The sequence below is a fragment of the Empidonax traillii genome, unplaced genomic scaffold (assembly GCF_003031625.1).
Source record: "Empidonax traillii isolate 1590-97213 ecotype Southwest subspecies unplaced genomic scaffold, ASM303162v1 scaffold1706:size71012, whole genome shotgun sequence".
Lineage (NCBI taxonomy): Eukaryota > Metazoa > Chordata > Aves > Passeriformes > Tyrannidae > Empidonax > Empidonax traillii.
Window position 1 is genome coordinate 1 of NW_020956899.1, and position 16,676 is coordinate 16,676.

Here is a 16,676-nt window from a genome sequence, read left to right on the forward strand (position 1 = left end):
AGGTGGAATTGAAGCAAAACCATGGTTAACTGTGAACACAGGTAACTTTATTTCAACAGCTAAGTCAACTTGTCTGTTTGCCTGCATGCAGAAGAAGGATGAGGGCAGGACAGAGCAGGCTTTTGACACTGAGACTGCCTTGGGATCAGCAGGTATTTCCCTGGGAGGAAACAGTCTTGTTGTGCTGCAGCCTGCACTGGATCCTGTCTGTCCTGCTGCTCAAGAAGAACCTCCATATGGGTTCAGGCCCAGCTGGTACAGTATCCAGTCGTAAAAGTACTGAGTGGAGGTATAGACTCCAGGCCGCCTTACTCTCGCGCAGCCTCTTCCCCAGCTGGTCACTCCAACAATCCAGTAGTGGTCAGCGATGTTGTCTTTGCACATGAGAGGACCACCACTGTCCCCCTGCAGTGGAGCAGAGAGAATTAAGGTCATGTTGGGTGGCCCTGGTCTGTACTGGCGCTGTCTCCTTCTCTCTCATAGTCCCTGTCAGAGCTAAAGTCCCAGCAAAGCAAGGTGCTGGAGCATCCAGAACCTTTGCTGTGAGGGGGGTGGGGTCCTGCAAGGTAAGTCTCTCTCATCTCTGCAGAGTGATTCTGGATGTGTGGAGAACAGAGGTTCCGTCTGGACTCTGGGCTGCCAAGAGGACTCGATGGATTTTCTTTGGTGGCATTGGGCGAGGACATGTGGATGGAGAATGGGAGGGCAGCCCCAACAGCAGTGTGGATGCGGGGCTGGGAAGGTGACCAGCTGGCTGGGCAAGGTCCGCCTGTGGCTGTGTTTGGGCAGTGCTGACCGGGCTGCCTGTGCTGCTGGGGGCTGAGTGGCTCATCACACCCTCCTTCCTACCTGGCAGGTGTCAATCTTGCCCTCTGGATAACCAGCACACAAGTTATGGATGTGGATTTCCCCTGCGTACCACTCGCTGCTGTTGCAGAGCTTGAGATCGATGAGGTGGACCTTGGCCTCCTGCAGGAGATCAGTTGATTTTGAAGCTGTGGGCACAGAAAGGAATGAGCACTCACCAGCTCCTTAGCAGCTCTCATACCCTGGCTCGGTTGCTCCCTTTCCCTAGGGCTTAGTTTTGCCTCACGAGTGTTGTGTCCCTGCTGTCTGACTTGTAGGCCAAGCCCATCTCTTCAGAGGCATACATCCTGCAGGCTGACTCTGGCCTCTGCTGTCAGGAAGCCCAACGTGTCCCCCCAGAATGCTGAGCTTGCCTTCAGGGTATGAGTCTTTCTTGGGAACTCACCTCTGGCAGCTGTGGAACCCCAGCCAGCGACATAGCAGTTTTTCATCTCTGACACTCTCTGCGTGGGGTCAGGCACACAGCCGATCTGAATGTAGCGGTTGCACTGGACAGGCTTGTTCAGTTCCAGCAAGGCGATGTCATTGCTCACGTCATCTTTATTATAAGATTCGTGAATCCGCACTTGCTTAATCCGGCGCAGTACTGCCCATCGGCCTGGCTTAGTCAGCTGGGTGGCCCCAATCACCAAGTACAACATGCTAATATTTCTGGAAAATAGATGGAGAGAGAGGTGAGAGGGAGTAGACCCAGGTGCTGTGGCAGCCCAGCACTTGCCAGCCTTCAGTGCTATGGAGGGTGGGACTACTTTAGTCTGCCTTAGGCTGTGGGAATGGTGAGCTGGGGGCTGCTAGGAAGCAGTGGCACAAGATCAGCCTTCTCCTGAGCAGCATCTTAGCTGGGCTCTACAGAGCCCAGGCCATAGGCATATTGCAAGCAAAGGGGATGGGAGTAACACATGATGCTGGTGACAGGGCACCTGCTGGTGTTGTGGAGATACACCCATTCCCTACTCCTCCTTACCTGACATTGTCAAAACAGTGGGCTGCTGTGAGGACCCACTCCGCGCTGATGAGGGACCCTCCGCACAGATGCCTTGTGTCTGGTATCCACGGATGCTTGATGCTGACGATCCAGGGCCAGGCCCCTTCCTGGGCGCCTGTGCCACCCACAACACGTGTCAGTTCAAGATTATCAACCAAGTGCTCATAGTCATACACCGCTGGTCGGAGCCCACAGATCGCTCTGTAAGCAGAAAGTCATGAATGTGCTGCCCTGTGCTGCTGCCCAGGCTGAAGCTCAGCCGTCTGCCCTCGCCACCAGCTGTTGCATGGACAGCAGGCCTGGGGAGCCCATGGAGGGTGTGTCTGTCTGTGTCAGCACCTGGCTGCTGGCAAGGAACTGAGGCTTTCCCATGGGGTTTGGGAAGCTGCAGCATAGCCATGGGGGACAAGTAGGCACAGCCCCCTCCAGAGACCCCCCTAAGCATTGCCCAAGCTCCTTCCCAGAGCCTGGGGCCACTTACCCACAGATTTCCCATGAGCTGTATGCAAGCCCACAAGTGGCCAGCAGGATGAGGAGGCAGAGCCAATTCATGGCTGCCAGAGGAACGTGCCTGCAGCAGAGACACAGTGCCTGCAGCAGCTGTGTTGCCCGTGAAGGCCTCATCTCCGGGGCTGATGTCACAGGGTGGTGGGTTCTGTGTTCTGGGCACTGGGGCCTCTGGCACGGGGATGGGAGGAGGAGCAACACAGCATGGTTTGGGCTGGAAGAGACCTTAAGGATCATCTGCTTCTTACCCCCCACTTTCATGGGCAGTGATACCTTGGACAGCAGAGCAGCTTCTCCCAAACCTGGCTCCAAACCTGTCCTTGAAGCTTTCCAGGAAGGGGGCATCCACAGCTGCTCTGGGCAACTTTTGTCAGTGCCTCACCATCCTCACAGTCAAGAATTTGTTCCTAATATGTAATCTAAACCTATCCTCTGTGAATTTGAAGTCATTATATCTTGTCTTTTCTTGACTTGACCCTGAGTAAATAACTACCTTCATTTCCCGAAGTAAAAGTTTCTATCTACACTAATCATGTATTTTTGTAAACTCATTAAGGCCTCCCAGTGACAAGACTTATATCAATGGAGGTGTTTTTTGCCACGGTAAATGTATTGTTAATTTTGTGTATTAAGCATTTATCTGAATGTCAAGTACTTTTTTGATATTTATTTTTAATATATTAATATTTTTAATATTTTTGTCAGATGGTTTTCAAAGTGAGAGTTTTTCAAGGTGGGTTTTTTTTCAGTAGTCTCCCATATATATAGGATGAATGTTTAAAAAGTAGTGACTATTAAAGAAGGTGTAACAAACACACAAGACACAATTCAGTAACCAAACTTATAATGTGAGTTTATCAGGGCTCAAGGCTGTCTTGAAATATCAGCTTACTTACTAAGTTATTCATCGCCTTATTTTATGCTTTAATGGGTTTCTTGGCACTTTTGTAACTCGACTTCTTTGTGTACAGCAAAGCAGTCTTACACTGTGCACTAGTCTCTAAAATAAGAAAATTTTCATCATGTGATGAAAACTTCACTGAAGAATAATAAAAATGGTTGTAAATTTAATTTCTTGCATATTCTTTATTTATTCACTTGAGATTACTAATGATTGGGCATGTTACAGATCCAAAATGGCATGAAACATGTTTTTCCTCACAGGCTATACATGTTCAAATCTTCAATGTCATTATGCATTCCTTATAACAGTGTCTCAGCCTTTCCTACACCATGACCTTGTTTTCGAATAGCATCATTCCCATTGCTCCATAGCTTGTAATTTTATGCCTATTCAGGTGGGGGTTGGTCTCTTCTCCCAGGGAAGCACTGACAGGATGAGAGGGTGTAGCCTGAAGCTGTGCCAGAGGAGGTTTAGGTTGGACATTAGGAGGAATTCCTTCACAGGAAAGGGTGATTAGACATTGGATTGAACTGCCCAGGGAGGCGCTAGAGTCACTTCCCTGAAGGTGTCTAAGGAAAGACTGGACGTGACACTTGGAGCCGTGGTCTAGTTGACAGAGCAATGTCGGGTCAGAGATTAGACTCGATGATCTCAGAGGTCTTTTCCAACCTAACTGACCCCGTGAAACCCTATCAGCGCTCCCCTTTAAACCCCACAGCGCTTCCCTCTAAACCCCGCAGCGTTACCCTTCCAATCCCGCAGCGCTCCCCTTCAAATAGCACAGCACCTCCCAGCCATTCCCCGGCCCGCCCCTCAGTGACCGCCCCTCACTCCGCAGCTGCGGGCGCCACGTGACAGCTCCCGCGGCGCATGCGCCCTGCGCGGGTCCGCGCCGGGCCCGAGGGAAGTGGCGGAGGGTTTCCGGGTTGGGCGGTGGCACCGGGATCGGGACCACGATCAGGGATCATGTCCTGCGCCCTCGTCCCCTTCGGCCACTTCCAGGACCTGGAGGCGGCCCGCGACTTCCTGTGCCCGCACCGCCGCTCGGGCAGCGCCGCGGCCGGCAGGGAGAGCGGTGAGTGCATCCTGGGGTGCGGGGCCGCGGGGCCCGGCCCGGCCGGGCAGGGCGTGAGTGGCGGGGCCACCCCCGCGGGGCTCGGGGCGGCGGGGCAGGCTCGGCCCTCCGGCGGGACGGGCCCCGCGCCGGCCGCGGCCGGGGGTGTCTGACGTCGAGGCCGGTGCCGGCGGCGCCCCCCGTCCCCGCTGTCCGAACCCCCCAGCCCGCCCCCGGGTGACCGCGGTAGCCCCGAGTGCTAAAGTGCTAAAGCACCGTGGTAAAGGGCCTTAAAGGGTGGGCGTCCCGCTACAGCTGCCACATCTTAACCTGAAAGGTCAGGTTTTCATGGTGTCCGGAAGTTTCGTGTGTCAGTCCTTAGCCTGTGGTGTGGAGGTGAAGTTCCCTGGGCACTGACCCCGGGTGCCACAAACTTCGAGGTGAAAGTTGCAGTTATCTGAAGATGCTCTTATGAAGAACCACAGAGCCACACGTTGTGCACGCGAGGTTGTCTAATCATGCATAACACGCATAAAGTATGCTAAAGGTTTAGTTTGGCAGCTTAAATTAAAAGACAGCAAAGTGTGCTGAAGGTTTAGTTTGGCGGCTTAAGTTCGAACGGAGCAAATCTTTCAGCAGCTACAGTCTGGAGCTGTGGACCAGGTTTCTGTGTGAGAGGCAGGGCACAGCGAAGGAATGAGCTGCCCAGCACAGGAGCTGTGTGTTCTCAACAGATCCATGCCCAGGACAGACGGCACAGGGAATGTGTTTCGTGTATGTTGTTACTGTCGTACTGTGTTAACTGTATACATAACTGTATACATATATATGTATATGTATACGTGCGAACTGTTTCTAGAAACAGTATGGAAGGAAAGTGTTGGAAGCGGTTAATGAGGGTACTTGTAAAAGTCCTCACAGCTGTAAACAGCTTTGAGAGAAAGCAGCAAGGTGCTTATATAAAAAGCTTAAAATGTCCGTGGGGAAATTAAAAGAGGGGGAGATCATAGGATGGTTTGTGTTGGAAGTGACCTGTAATCTCGTCCAATCCCCATGTCATGGGCAGGGACACCTTCCACTAGACCAGACTGCTCAAAGCCCCATCCAACCTGGCCTTGAACACTTCCATGGATGGGACATCCACAGCTTCTCTGGGCAACCTGTTCCAGTGCCTCATCTTCTTTGTTACAAAATTTCTTCCTAATATACAGTATAAATCCACTCTCTTCCAGTGTAATACTGTTGGTTCCTATCCTGTCAAAAAGGTGATACAACAATTGTAAAAAAAGTTTAAAAGGATATGTTCAGCTACTTAATATTGCCGCTAAAACTTCTGTGTGCAATAGTTTTGTAGAAAAAATTTTTTTGGTTCTACTTGTGCTTGTTCACTGACTCTGATACTGCTCTGAAAAATCCATACAGATTCCATTTGGCTTTTCTTTCAGTGTCTCTATCTAAAGGAGGGATTCTGGAACTGGAAGGTTCTTGTTAGTGTCTTGAATTGTGAAGATAAAAGCAGGGGATTGTTATGGATTTGTGTTTCTAAAAGTATGAGCTGAAAGAAATTAAAATATATCTCTTGTATTTGGTGATATTTGAAAGACATTTTTATAAAATATCTTTTGGATACTTCTGTTGGATTAGATTTGTCAAATGGCAGCTGTAAAGGGGAAAAATATTTAGTGTGTTGTAAAACTGCCAAAATGATAGAAGCAAAGAAGATGAATGTTCCAAAATGTGCTATTCTGATATTTTAATGAGTGTGCTGTATTCTGGACTATTTTTATATTTGCTCGTTCAGTCATTGAAGCAGAGTGTCAGAAGTGAGTGTTCCTCAAAATACTGCTCATTTAGATTCATTGACGTCGTTTGGATTTGTGCCTGTGATTTTTTTGATACCACAGCTGTTTTCATGGTTTGGGATAAATGAGCATAAATGCCAGCAAGTGAGAGTTCCCAGAGTGGCTTAGACACAGGATTATAACTTAGTAATTTTGCTGCTACAACTTGCAGAGGTATCTTAACTTAGAAGTAAATAAATTGTGGAGGTATCCTAAGTTAGGAAAAGCTGGGTTTGGCTGCGTGGAACTGGAGGTTGTTTTCCCATTAGACTCGTTCCTTCAGTTCTGCTTTGATGATGCTTTGTGTCCTGAGCAGCTGAGCTGAAGGGTTGCTTTGTAACTCTGGCTGAGATGGGAGGTTCTGGATCCTACAGTTACTGCCTGTTTTGTGGTCTTGCACCCTGGGTTCTCGCTCTGGTTGGAAATACTTAATTCAGTTTTTCATTCCCTCTTTCTTTACCTTCCCCTCCTCCCCCCTGCCACTAAGCTGTTCATTTTTCTTAGTAAGCAAGTGTCTAGTTGCATGGCAGTCCAAAATTGCTCCCTTTTCTCTTGGTGATTGTTGTGTACCTTAACTGTTCTACTGTTCACAAGGAAGGGCTCTTTGCTGTAAATAAAGTTTAAGGGAGGTAGTGTGAGAACATGCAACAAATCTCTGCTTCTCATGTTGTACACCAAGGAAAAATAAAAAATCTTGTCCAAGCAAATTCTTCTTGGTTTTGTTTCTGTTTTTTTAAGTGCATATTGCACTTCTATGGCAGAAAGAGCTAAGTCAAATATTTTTAACTAAGCGAGATCTAAATAAGTGGTTTTGATTAGGAAATGCTTTAGTAAAAACTTTTTCATTGACAGAACGTACTGTTTTAAAACAGTAGTTTAATAAAGTTGCAAGTTTAAAACCTTGAATTTTCATCTCCTTTGATATATTTACTCTCTAGGAGAAAAACCTAAAGAGAAGTTTGTTTTTAGTGATAAGTTCAACAAAGAAAATATGTTAATTTGCTGTGAAATGCAACTTTTGTCCTAAACTGTGTTTATTTTCACGTAACCAATTATATAAATATCAGTAAACACATGCAAAGAACCAGCACCTTTTATTTACTTTTTTTTTTTTTTGAAGTTACACTGCATTTGTATGGAAACTCTTGCTGGTATTTAAAAGTTGTAGCTAAATGAAATATGCTGGCTACTTTAGGGAAATAAATGTATAGTGAATATTTTCATTTAACAAAATGCATTTCAGTTAACACTTTTTTTTTTTTTTTTTGAGTCATAACTAAATGTTTTAGGGCTTTAGTAGAACTTTCAAAAGCACCTGACAGGTTTTGAATATCAAATCCTTTTGTAAAGGTGCCTCTGGATCTTCAGTGTATTTAGGGTTTTTACTGGGAACTGTAGGCCTTGTCTCTTTTGGTTTCTTAGTTGTAGATCATAAAAGTTTCTTATGCTGTTTTAACTTTTGCCATTTTTTCATTCTAACAGAACTAACCACAATATTTTCTGTGAATGTATTTGCTACCAAAAAGAAATGAGCCCGATTAATGTAAGAGCATTTTTTGTAGTAACATTTTAAATGAAGGGAACTTGCTTGCTTCTGAAAATGGAAGCAGTATCCATTTCTAAACCAAATTAAATTTAATCAAATTTCAAAGTTAGATGAACAAAATAGCTGTATGAATATGAACAAAATATGAACAAAAAAGCTCTGTATTCTCACCTAGTTGTATTTAACATAGCAGCATAATTCATTTATTTATTTATAATTTAATCGAGGTAGTCAGTTTCAAATTTAATTTGAAAAATCTTTTTAAAGTGCTGCATATATTAAAAATCCAAATGTAGGTAACTAAAAAAAAAATGTATTTTTATTCTAAGGGAACTTGAGGTTTTTTCCATTCCTTTGAACAAGTAAATATTAAAACACATTCAGCAGTAGAAAAAGATAATGGAAAGCATCCTATCAACTACAACTTCTCTGAATCTTTTCCTGTAGCCCCACAGTTTGTCTAATTTGTGTAAAGGATGTACTTGTCTGGTAAACTGCAGAGAGAAACAAAAGGTGCCCTCCTCTTTTGAACCTTGGGTAAAGTCGGTTCTGCAGTGGCTGTTGACCAGTAAACACTGGAAGGAAGGGTTCTTGTGCTTCTGATTTAATCATGTGTTAAAATTGCTAGTCATGCAATGCTGAAATCACCTAAGAAATGTTTTTAGGCTGTTTGAGCTGACCATTCATGTACAATAAAAAATAGCTGTATTCTGCTTCACAGTGCATGTTAGAATAACAGGTGCTGGGGTGGATCTTACCTCCCGTGGCTTAAATAAATAAACCCAGTAATATAGAGTAAGTTGGTTAAAGGTTCTTCATATGGATTTGCCATGTCTTTATTCTCTAGAAAAAAAAAAAGTGATTTGAATGCTTTTTCATATTTTAGTGAACAGGACTAAGAAAGCATGAGAATTTAAGATCCTTGGAAAAAGTAAATGCTGCTAATGAGGCACAAATCCTCTGTAGATCCTGAGCCTGGTGGTACCTAAGTGGCTTTGAAAACTGCTGCTTCAAATGTGCAGATACTGGGAGTAGGAAGTATTTGCATCACATTTAATTTGACAGCTTGCTGTCTTGAAGATGTTTTGGGATGCCTGTTGGCTAGATCAGAAAACAGCTGTAACAGCTCCATTATGCAGTTGTCTGTAATAAGGCATACATGTGAGCAAAAAAATCCATCTTATTTGCGAGATGTAATAGAGCTTTGCAGGCATGACAATTTTAGCATTTAGAAATTAATAGGTGTTTAACTGAAAAGAACAGAAAACAGAGCAATAAAGGCAGATAACATTATCTATAATCTTTATAAATTGAGGAATTTACCTGCAATTTATTTGGAGTGATGTGTGTCTCTGTTCCTCCAGTAGACTCTCAGTTTGAACTGTGATATTTGATAGGCTTGATGACAGCAACTCAGTGACATAGCCAGGTAGGACTGCTGCTAGATATGATTTGGAGGTGTTAAGAAGAAACAAAAAAAAAAAATCAGCACTTTCTGGGTGTGCAGATGTTTTTAGTTTTCAGGTGGTTTTATCTCCCATTACCTAAATGGAAAAAAGCCAACAAAACCAAACTTGACCTTGGGGATTCCTGAGGAATGATACCTGCATCTTCAACAGTGAGTTTGTGCTTATTCAGGGGAAGAAAAAAATTGACCCCCTGATTTGGGGAGTTGCTCAGAGCTATGAGGTGTCACTTTGCTGCTGCTTTTTATGGTAGAAATGATGACTTAAACCTGTCAGAGAAACTCTTCTTCGAAATCCTGCCAATCCAACCTGAAAAGTGCTCTTCAGCCCAGTTCCTCTAAACAACATGTTTGGAGTTGTGATTGTACACTTGGCCTTATCTGGATCAGCTGATTCGATTCAGAAATACGTAAGGCCAGGCTTTTTATTTCTGAGTTGCCAACAAGGTTACAAAGAAAAAAATACATTACAAAATCAAATTCCAGATTGTCTTTAGCAATAGAGTTGTTCTTAACTGTGTCTGTATCAATCTTATTGAATTTGATATATTCCCATGTTAGACTGTCGTGACAAGATCTTTTCTACTGCCTCGTTAATCAGATCCTCTCTCTCCAGATGGTATTATATACATTTAAGATTCCCATCTTTCAGTTTTCATGTAAAATATCATAAAAATATGCACTCTGCCTGAATTGTGTTACATCTGTAATTGTTAATACGTTCTCAGGTACGGGGAAGACTAAATGACATGCTCTCAGTATAGATGGTGTCAGAGTGCTTCATCCAAATTAACTTCTCACCTAAGTGTTTTGCTTCTTTAATCTTCTATCTCTTCTACTGGATAGACTTGCTTCTTTCTTGCTTAACTTAAGGTGGTGTCACTTGCATCTGGAAAAAAGCTGAAATACTATGTATGTAATCTGTTCCATTTGTCTCTCCTGTGTGCTGTTTTCCCCCCTCTATGGTATGTTAAACTTTGTGGTTGAAGTTTAGTTACAACTGTAAACCATGGAACTTCACAACATTTATTTAAGAAATCTGTGTAGTACCTGGATTATTTTTAACTTTGTCATCTTTTATTCTGTTGAAAGTGACTGTGACCACCTTAAAGAGGAAAAAATGTGGTGTTTTTTGAGATTAGACAGCTAACTTAGCTTGAGTGGTTTGTTTTTTTTTTTTTTTTTTCCCTCTTATGGATATCAGAAGTGATAAGAGGAAACAAATTTAATACTGGTCTCAAAAGAGCAAAATACCCTAATATATTTGTCAGTCCCCATGCTGGAGGAGGTTTGGGAATAAACAGCCTGTGATTACTGAAGAGCAAGAAGATTCTAAACTACTTCTAAAATTTCTTGACCTGAAGAAAAATGAAACTACTTCTCTTTCTTCAGTAATTATGCAATCCAACAGTATCAGAATTGCAGTAAAAGTGCATAGAACAAAAAATATGCAACTCTCACACTTAAGCAATCTTTTCTTGCACTATTACATATTGTTTTTTTTTCAATATTCTTAAAGCATGGATGGGAAACAAACTGGTAGATCATAAAGCCAACAAACTACACACTTTTAATTGCAAATGTCCAAGCACGTCCTCTGGTAACCTGCTCTGTAGAGCTGGAACATAGATATGAGGGCAGGAGGAAAAGGCTTCTGCTGCCTGACCCAGATCCCTTCCTGCTCTGGAAGGGAGGACAGTGGCAATTTTCTGTGCTCAGATATATATTCTGTAATCTGGGGAGAAAATATTAGAGTGAGTAAAATCGCCTTTCATCTTGAGTTTGACCTGTAAAATGCCAGTTAGACCTCCTTGTCTAGATGATTTGATATTGTTTCTCTCTCCCCTCTTATCTTTTAAACAAAACATACCTATCAGTAGAAATTGTTCTTGTGGGTATTAAGCTGTATGCTTCAAATTAAAGGATTAAGTGGTTCTTGTAGACCCAGTGGAATGGACTTTTATTTTTGCAATGTCTGGATTAAAGCAAAATCTGGAATATTGCTGCTGCTTTATTCCAGTAGGGAGAACTGTTTATAAGACATTTACTACTAGTCAGAGTTAGGGATGAAATGGAAATAGAGATTTGTGCAGGAAAGTTTGGTTCCCCCCTCCCCCCCCCCCAAGGGGGACTGGAAAAATGTACATGTTGCAAGTGAAGAATTGTTAAGGGCTTGTTTTGGTAATGATTTCTAGATAATGTCTTACATTCCACAATTGCTGGTTCAGATCTCTAATGTTACTAAAGGAAATGGTGGGGTATTTCTTAATCTTCATTGTATCAGAATTTGGACGCTGTGTCATCTCTCACTTGACTGACCGTCTCAAGTGCTGGTGAATGGGAAGGTCTCTGCAAGCTGACAGTGTCCATGAAATATTTTGTAATTCATTGGCACAGGTGAATAACTGTGTGCTTTGAGTTCCTGTATGACAGTGTGTGTCTTCTCTGCCTTCTCTGTCCATTGTTCCAGAGATCGTTGTGTGTTGTTTAATACCTTTCTTCAGTAGCCATTGCATAGGTGAAGTATCTAAGTTCTATGAGTAAGAAATCAATTGTAATTTCATTTCTTCTTAAAAAAAAAAAAAGAAACAATGTATGAAAGAAAGGAAAGAATGGATGCAGAGGCTTGAGAAATACATATGATAGAACTGCCCCTGCGTGCACTATGGGATGTGGAGGTAGGCATGAAGGAGCAAGCTTGTGAACCCTGGTAAGCTGGAAGAGGTGCTGGCTTTGCAGAGCTGGTCACAGCTCCAGAAGATCTCTGCAGTTTTGTCAGTAGAATGGTGACTCACCATGATGCAATTTTTCCATCTTTTTCGACTGACTTAGTATCACCCAAGGAAGGTGACAACCACCATGAAAGTGCAGCTGTTCTCAAAGAGGCAGCAAGAATTCTAGTAGATGAAGTTGGATGTTGTGGGTGTTCAGTCCCAGAACTGAAGTGGCTAACATTTCTTGGAAATGTTAGTCTGCTTTGTGCCATAGGGCTGGCATCAGCACCCCAACTGTGTTCCTTGGATACGATTACGTTTCCCTCTGGACTGTGACACGCTGACAGATTTGTTTCCTCCGTGAGTTTTATAGGAAGGAGATTTTGTTGCCTTTTGAGATAATAAAATGCAAACAAAAGTAGAGTTCTATTAGTTTTCTTAAACTAAACATTGAAGTTAGTGGCTGTTTTCTTCTTGTGGTTTATATTCAACAGTATTTGCCATAATTCTCCTTTATATGTTTATATTTTTACACTGGAAAATTTTCAACCTCAAATACAGGATGAGACCGTGACCTTTGGAAGCTTGTTGCTTGTACAGTTACACCTGAAATAACCATGCGGTTATATCTGTATTGATGCAGTAAAACTGTCTGACTCACCCAGTTTGTAAATGGTACAGACCTTTCAATTTTACAAAGGTTATTAATGCAGTGGGCATTTTGTCTTCTACAGTCGTGTGAAATACTGTCTTGCTGTTCCCAACAGCATTGTAGAAAATTTGTTTCTTAAGCTAAAATATTTTTTTCAAAGAATTTTGTCTTCATTAGTCATACAAGACTTTTTGAATCTGCCTAATAAGACAAAAAACAGATTTCTGTTTTATTGTACTGTACACTGTTCTGCTTTTCCTTGCTAGGTGGTAAAGGAACTAGAGTTTTTAAACCAAATAAGATTGGAGTGACCTTGATACAAACCTTTTTGTCTGTACTGTTTGACCATCCAAAATGGTAAAGTCTTACTTGCTTAAAACTAAGTTTAAACTAATTTGAGATGTATTTAAACTTCTTAAGGTCAAATTAGCCATGACAACAGCTGATGGAAAAACCTGAAAGAAATCCTTGGAAAACTCTTGAAGTCTTACCGGTTACTGCTTCAGATTTCACAGTAGTACATGCTGGATGGAAATCAGTCCGTGGCCTTTCTACTGGACTACAGTGGTACTTGATGATTTATTGAGGGTCCCAATAATGGTGGTGTTTGAAACTTGTATATCTGCTACTACAAAATGCCAGTGGCTGTTAAATTCACATCAAGTTCTGTATTTTTAGGTGAAAAAATTTCTGATTTTTTATAAGGCCTCTACATTCACTCTTTGTAAGACTGACAAGTAGACCTTTCTCTGTGAATCTCTTTTCTCAGGTGTTTGAGGTATTTTGTAAGGTTGTCATTTCTCTGAGGTTTCTAAATGACAGAATTGAAACTGATCAGTCTCATTAATTTTTTTCTGTCTTGTCTTGCTAAGACTTGAATAGCCAAGGACCTTGTGCTTGTTTTCTCCTCAGAGGCCATACTTTGAGTATCTGCTTTGCTGTGGTGGTGGGATCTGCATTATTCTGGGCTCAGATGTTTTGTGGTCACAGATGAACTTCCGTGTACTATCGTTCCCTTGCAAAATGAACTTATGTTGCTATTGGCTGGTCCTGTAATCGACTTAAACCAAATGAAAATCCACATTATGAAAAGGAAGATATTATACTTTAGCATAGAAAAACTGTCTCTCATAAAATGGTGCATATGTGGTTCTTGTGGTGTGTTACAGGTTCTCTTAGTGAAGCGTCTGGGGGCATATACATAAATTTCTGAGGGGCTGGAGGGAGCCTGTTGTCCCTTTTTCCTTTGTAGCTGCCTACTATGTACAAGATGGGGCTCTTCTTGTCTTTGGAGTAGTAGGAATTAGATAAATCAAGCTGCAGCTTAGATTTTTCAGTGAGACTTTAGGTCTCTGTACCTGCTGGAGGGAGTTTTTGTCAAGTGGACACTTTTGTTCTCACTCTTCACTTCAGCTTACAATATAAAACTACAAATAGATCCTGCCCCTCTTGAAATGTCTGAATACTGAGAAAACACAAATTTAATTGAATAGTTTTTTTTCTAGTTAAGTGCAGAAAGGCCCTGTTGAAGGATCGGTGATGTGTTGTACGAAGAACTGTTTGCTGTGTCAGAAAAAGAAGTAAATAAATTACGGAGAAATAAGGCAGCCCTTTGTACCACTTCAGGATTCTTTCTGTAGGACTCATTTAGTATCTGCTATAAACAAAGTTATAATGCATTGGTGGGGAAAGAAAAATGACCACCAGCAATCATCTTAATTGTGATTTTTGTTGTTGTTGTTGCCTATGCTGTATTCATGTTACAAGTCTTTTTTCACTTAAAACAGGCAAATCAACAAGCTGGGAAGATGGTGGCTGGGGAGCCTGGGATGAAGCAGAGTTACAAGAACCTGTAAGTTCATATAAATGAGTTTTCATTGCTAACTTACCTATTCTAGAGACTTCCACAGCTTTGTGTGTGTGGTTTTTTTTTTTTCCTCTATACAGCTATAACCTTGGTAAGAAGCATCTTGACCTGTGTTTTAAATGTGACTGCTTTTTTGTCCCTTGCTCCTGTAATTGTTTCTAAATATAGCTTGGATGTTACCTATTGTGATATTCTTGTATTCTGTGGGCTTTTTCCTCGTGCTGGGAGCATCTCTCTTGTCCTATAGCTAACTAGAAACAGTAGGACATGGCAGTGAAGTTATAATAATCTCTCATGAATTACTAAAAATCAGAAGCTACTCAATCAGGAACCACTGGCATAGACATCTTCCTCAGGATCATGTAGTACTCTTTTTATATTGTCATATGTGGGTGATGTTACAGGAGGGATTAAGCTGCATATGTGGGACTGAACAGCATAGTTGCTCTTTAAAGGGGGAAAGTATTCCTCTGCCCAGCTAGTTCAGCTAAGAGCAGCGTGGCTAGCCTGTTAATTGTTTTTAAGGCTGAGACTTCTGCCTGCCAGCTGACTTGAGATGTTAGGGAAGCTGTCTATAAATCCTTTGCAGCTGGAAGAGTCATCTCAACAGAATTGCTTGATTAAATCCCTCTAAGAGCTCATGGGGTAGCCTGAGGAATCCATACCTCACTGTGCTAACAAAATGCTCTTATCCGCTGTCATCATGTCAGCGGCCAGGAATTATTCCTAAGGAGTTCGGCAGTATCCTTATGCCTACTTATTTCAGCAGGGAAACAGATACTTCAACTGAGGTGACAAGCTGAAATGAGCATGGTGTCTCCCAGGGATAAATCACTGACACTGATGTTGGGAATGGCAAAAATATAAAAAGTTTTAAATAGGATTGGTACTCAACTCTGTAATTGGCATGAAATGAGCATGTTTCTCAGGCCACATCTTTGTTAGATGTGCTGTGTAGTGTGTATAACTTCCTGAATGAGGAGAACAAATGCTTGGTTTTCTACTTTAGGTTGTAATTTGATGAAGCAGCAGGTGTTGCTAAATTGAAATAGTTTAAATTTTCGCTCTCAGATTGTCACACTCTTCTGCCAGGTAGTTCACGCCCTTCTTACTAAACACTGCATCCTGTACTTATGTGTTTTGGTCTAAAGTCACTAGTGATTCCAGGTCAAACTCTTCAGAAGGGGTTTGCTGTCATACACAACAAACAGGTTGTTCTGGATAGGAGCATATAAATACTTGAATCTGTATGTTTGAACACACAGCAAAATGAGTGTGTGAGTCTAGCACAGAGTTGAGAATTATTAGTATAATGTAACAATGAATTCCCTTGTTAAGGCCTTTAACTCTTAATTTGTATTATAGTTGGTAAAAAAGTCATTGTTTCTTGGAATTCCTTGTCCCCTGGACAAGGATCTATTTCATGGAACATAGCAACTTTTAAGAAGTTTTTGAAAATGGACAAAAGTTTTAGGTTTTTTTCATAAGGTGTCCTTTTGTAGAACTGATTAGCTGTGTTGTAGGAATGCTGATGTTGATATCTTTTCTTAAATGCTGATTTTAATCATTCTGCTTTTCACCTTCAGTACGGTGCTTTTCTTGTTTTAACCCTCAACTTATTTTTGTCACTAATATAAGATGGCCATGTTTTATGTCTTTAGATTTCAAGTTCTTTGTTTTTGTTTACACATAACTATAAATTTTCTGTCTGAAATACTTTTGATTCCATTTCTTCTTCCTCAGTTTGAAAATCCTACCATTAAAAATTAATACAAGGCTTTCCTTTGGGTTTTGCTTGTGTGTTTTTGCACATAATGCATTTATCTCTGTCAGGAGGAGTTAAAGTTGTCATGAGTATCTCAGACAACTTCACTGCCTTTTTGTAAAGTCTTGAAAAATGCCAGTAAATAGGGAATAATTGTTGCTATAGAACTTGACACCCATCAGCAGACAAAAATGACATGAAAATAGGTTCTCCATTTGCACAAACTGAGAGTGTGAACAAAGGTAGTTAGCAGAATGTTTGAAGTGTGCTAATGTAGACTTTATGATGCATGTGCAGGGTATTCCTCTGTGCACAGTGACCATTTTAATACTACAACCTTATGAAAGCAACTAAATGCAATGAATAGCTGATTAAGAGAATGATATGCAAATTCTTCTTACATTTTGGTGTTTATTTTTCTGCTGGGAGTAAATTTGTATTTTCAAACAGGTGCAACTTTATTAGAATAAATAGGATGGATCAGAAAATGATCACACTGAAATTGTTGG

The 16,676-nt window shown here is 41.8% G+C and overlaps 2 protein-coding genes across 3 annotated transcripts in view; one reads left to right on the top strand and one right to left on the bottom strand.

Moving 5' to 3' along the window:
- Positions 1–25: 25 nt before the first annotated feature.
- On the bottom strand, positions 26–2,436 carry LOC114070831 (acrosin-like). The gene is made up of 5 exons (XM_027908422.1): positions 2,334–2,436; positions 1,832–2,053; positions 1,253–1,518; positions 850–995; positions 26–405 (listed from the first exon to the last, which is right to left on the bottom strand). Exons 1-5 carry the CDS (start codon positions 2,402–2,404, stop codon positions 220–222), a joined length of 891 nt encoding a protein of 296 aa, XP_027764223.1. The 5' UTR covers positions 2,405–2,436; the 3' UTR covers positions 26–219.
- A 1,725-nt stretch (positions 2,437–4,161) lies between these two features.
- The window catches only part of RAB3GAP2 (RAB3 GTPase activating non-catalytic protein subunit 2), a 46,057-nt gene continuing 33,542 nt past the window's right edge, over positions 4,162–16,676 (top strand). For both annotated transcript variants that reach the window (XM_027908420.1, XM_027908421.1), the window contains exons 1-2: positions 4,162–4,338; positions 14,323–14,387. In XM_027908420.1, coding sequence (XP_027764221.1) covers positions 4,230–4,338; positions 14,323–14,387 — 174 coding nt within the window. In that variant the 5' untranslated portion in view covers positions 4,162–4,229. The remainder of the gene's footprint in view (positions 4,339–14,322; positions 14,388–16,676) is intronic.

Excerpts from the sequence above, each read along its gene's own strand:
- LOC114070831 (XM_027908422.1), bottom strand. The coding sequence starts at position 2,404 with ATGAATTGGCTCTGCCTCCTCATCCTGCTGGCCACTTGTGGGCTTGCA. Across the intron at positions 1,519-1,831 it reads CACTGTTTTGACAATGTCAG|AAATATTAGCATGTTGTACT; the intron begins GTAAGGAGGAGT and ends TCTATTTTCCAG. Across the intron at positions 996-1,252 it reads GGGTTCCACAGCTGCCAGAG|CTTCAAAATCAACTGATCTC; the intron begins GTGAGTTCCCAA and ends CTGTGCCCACAG.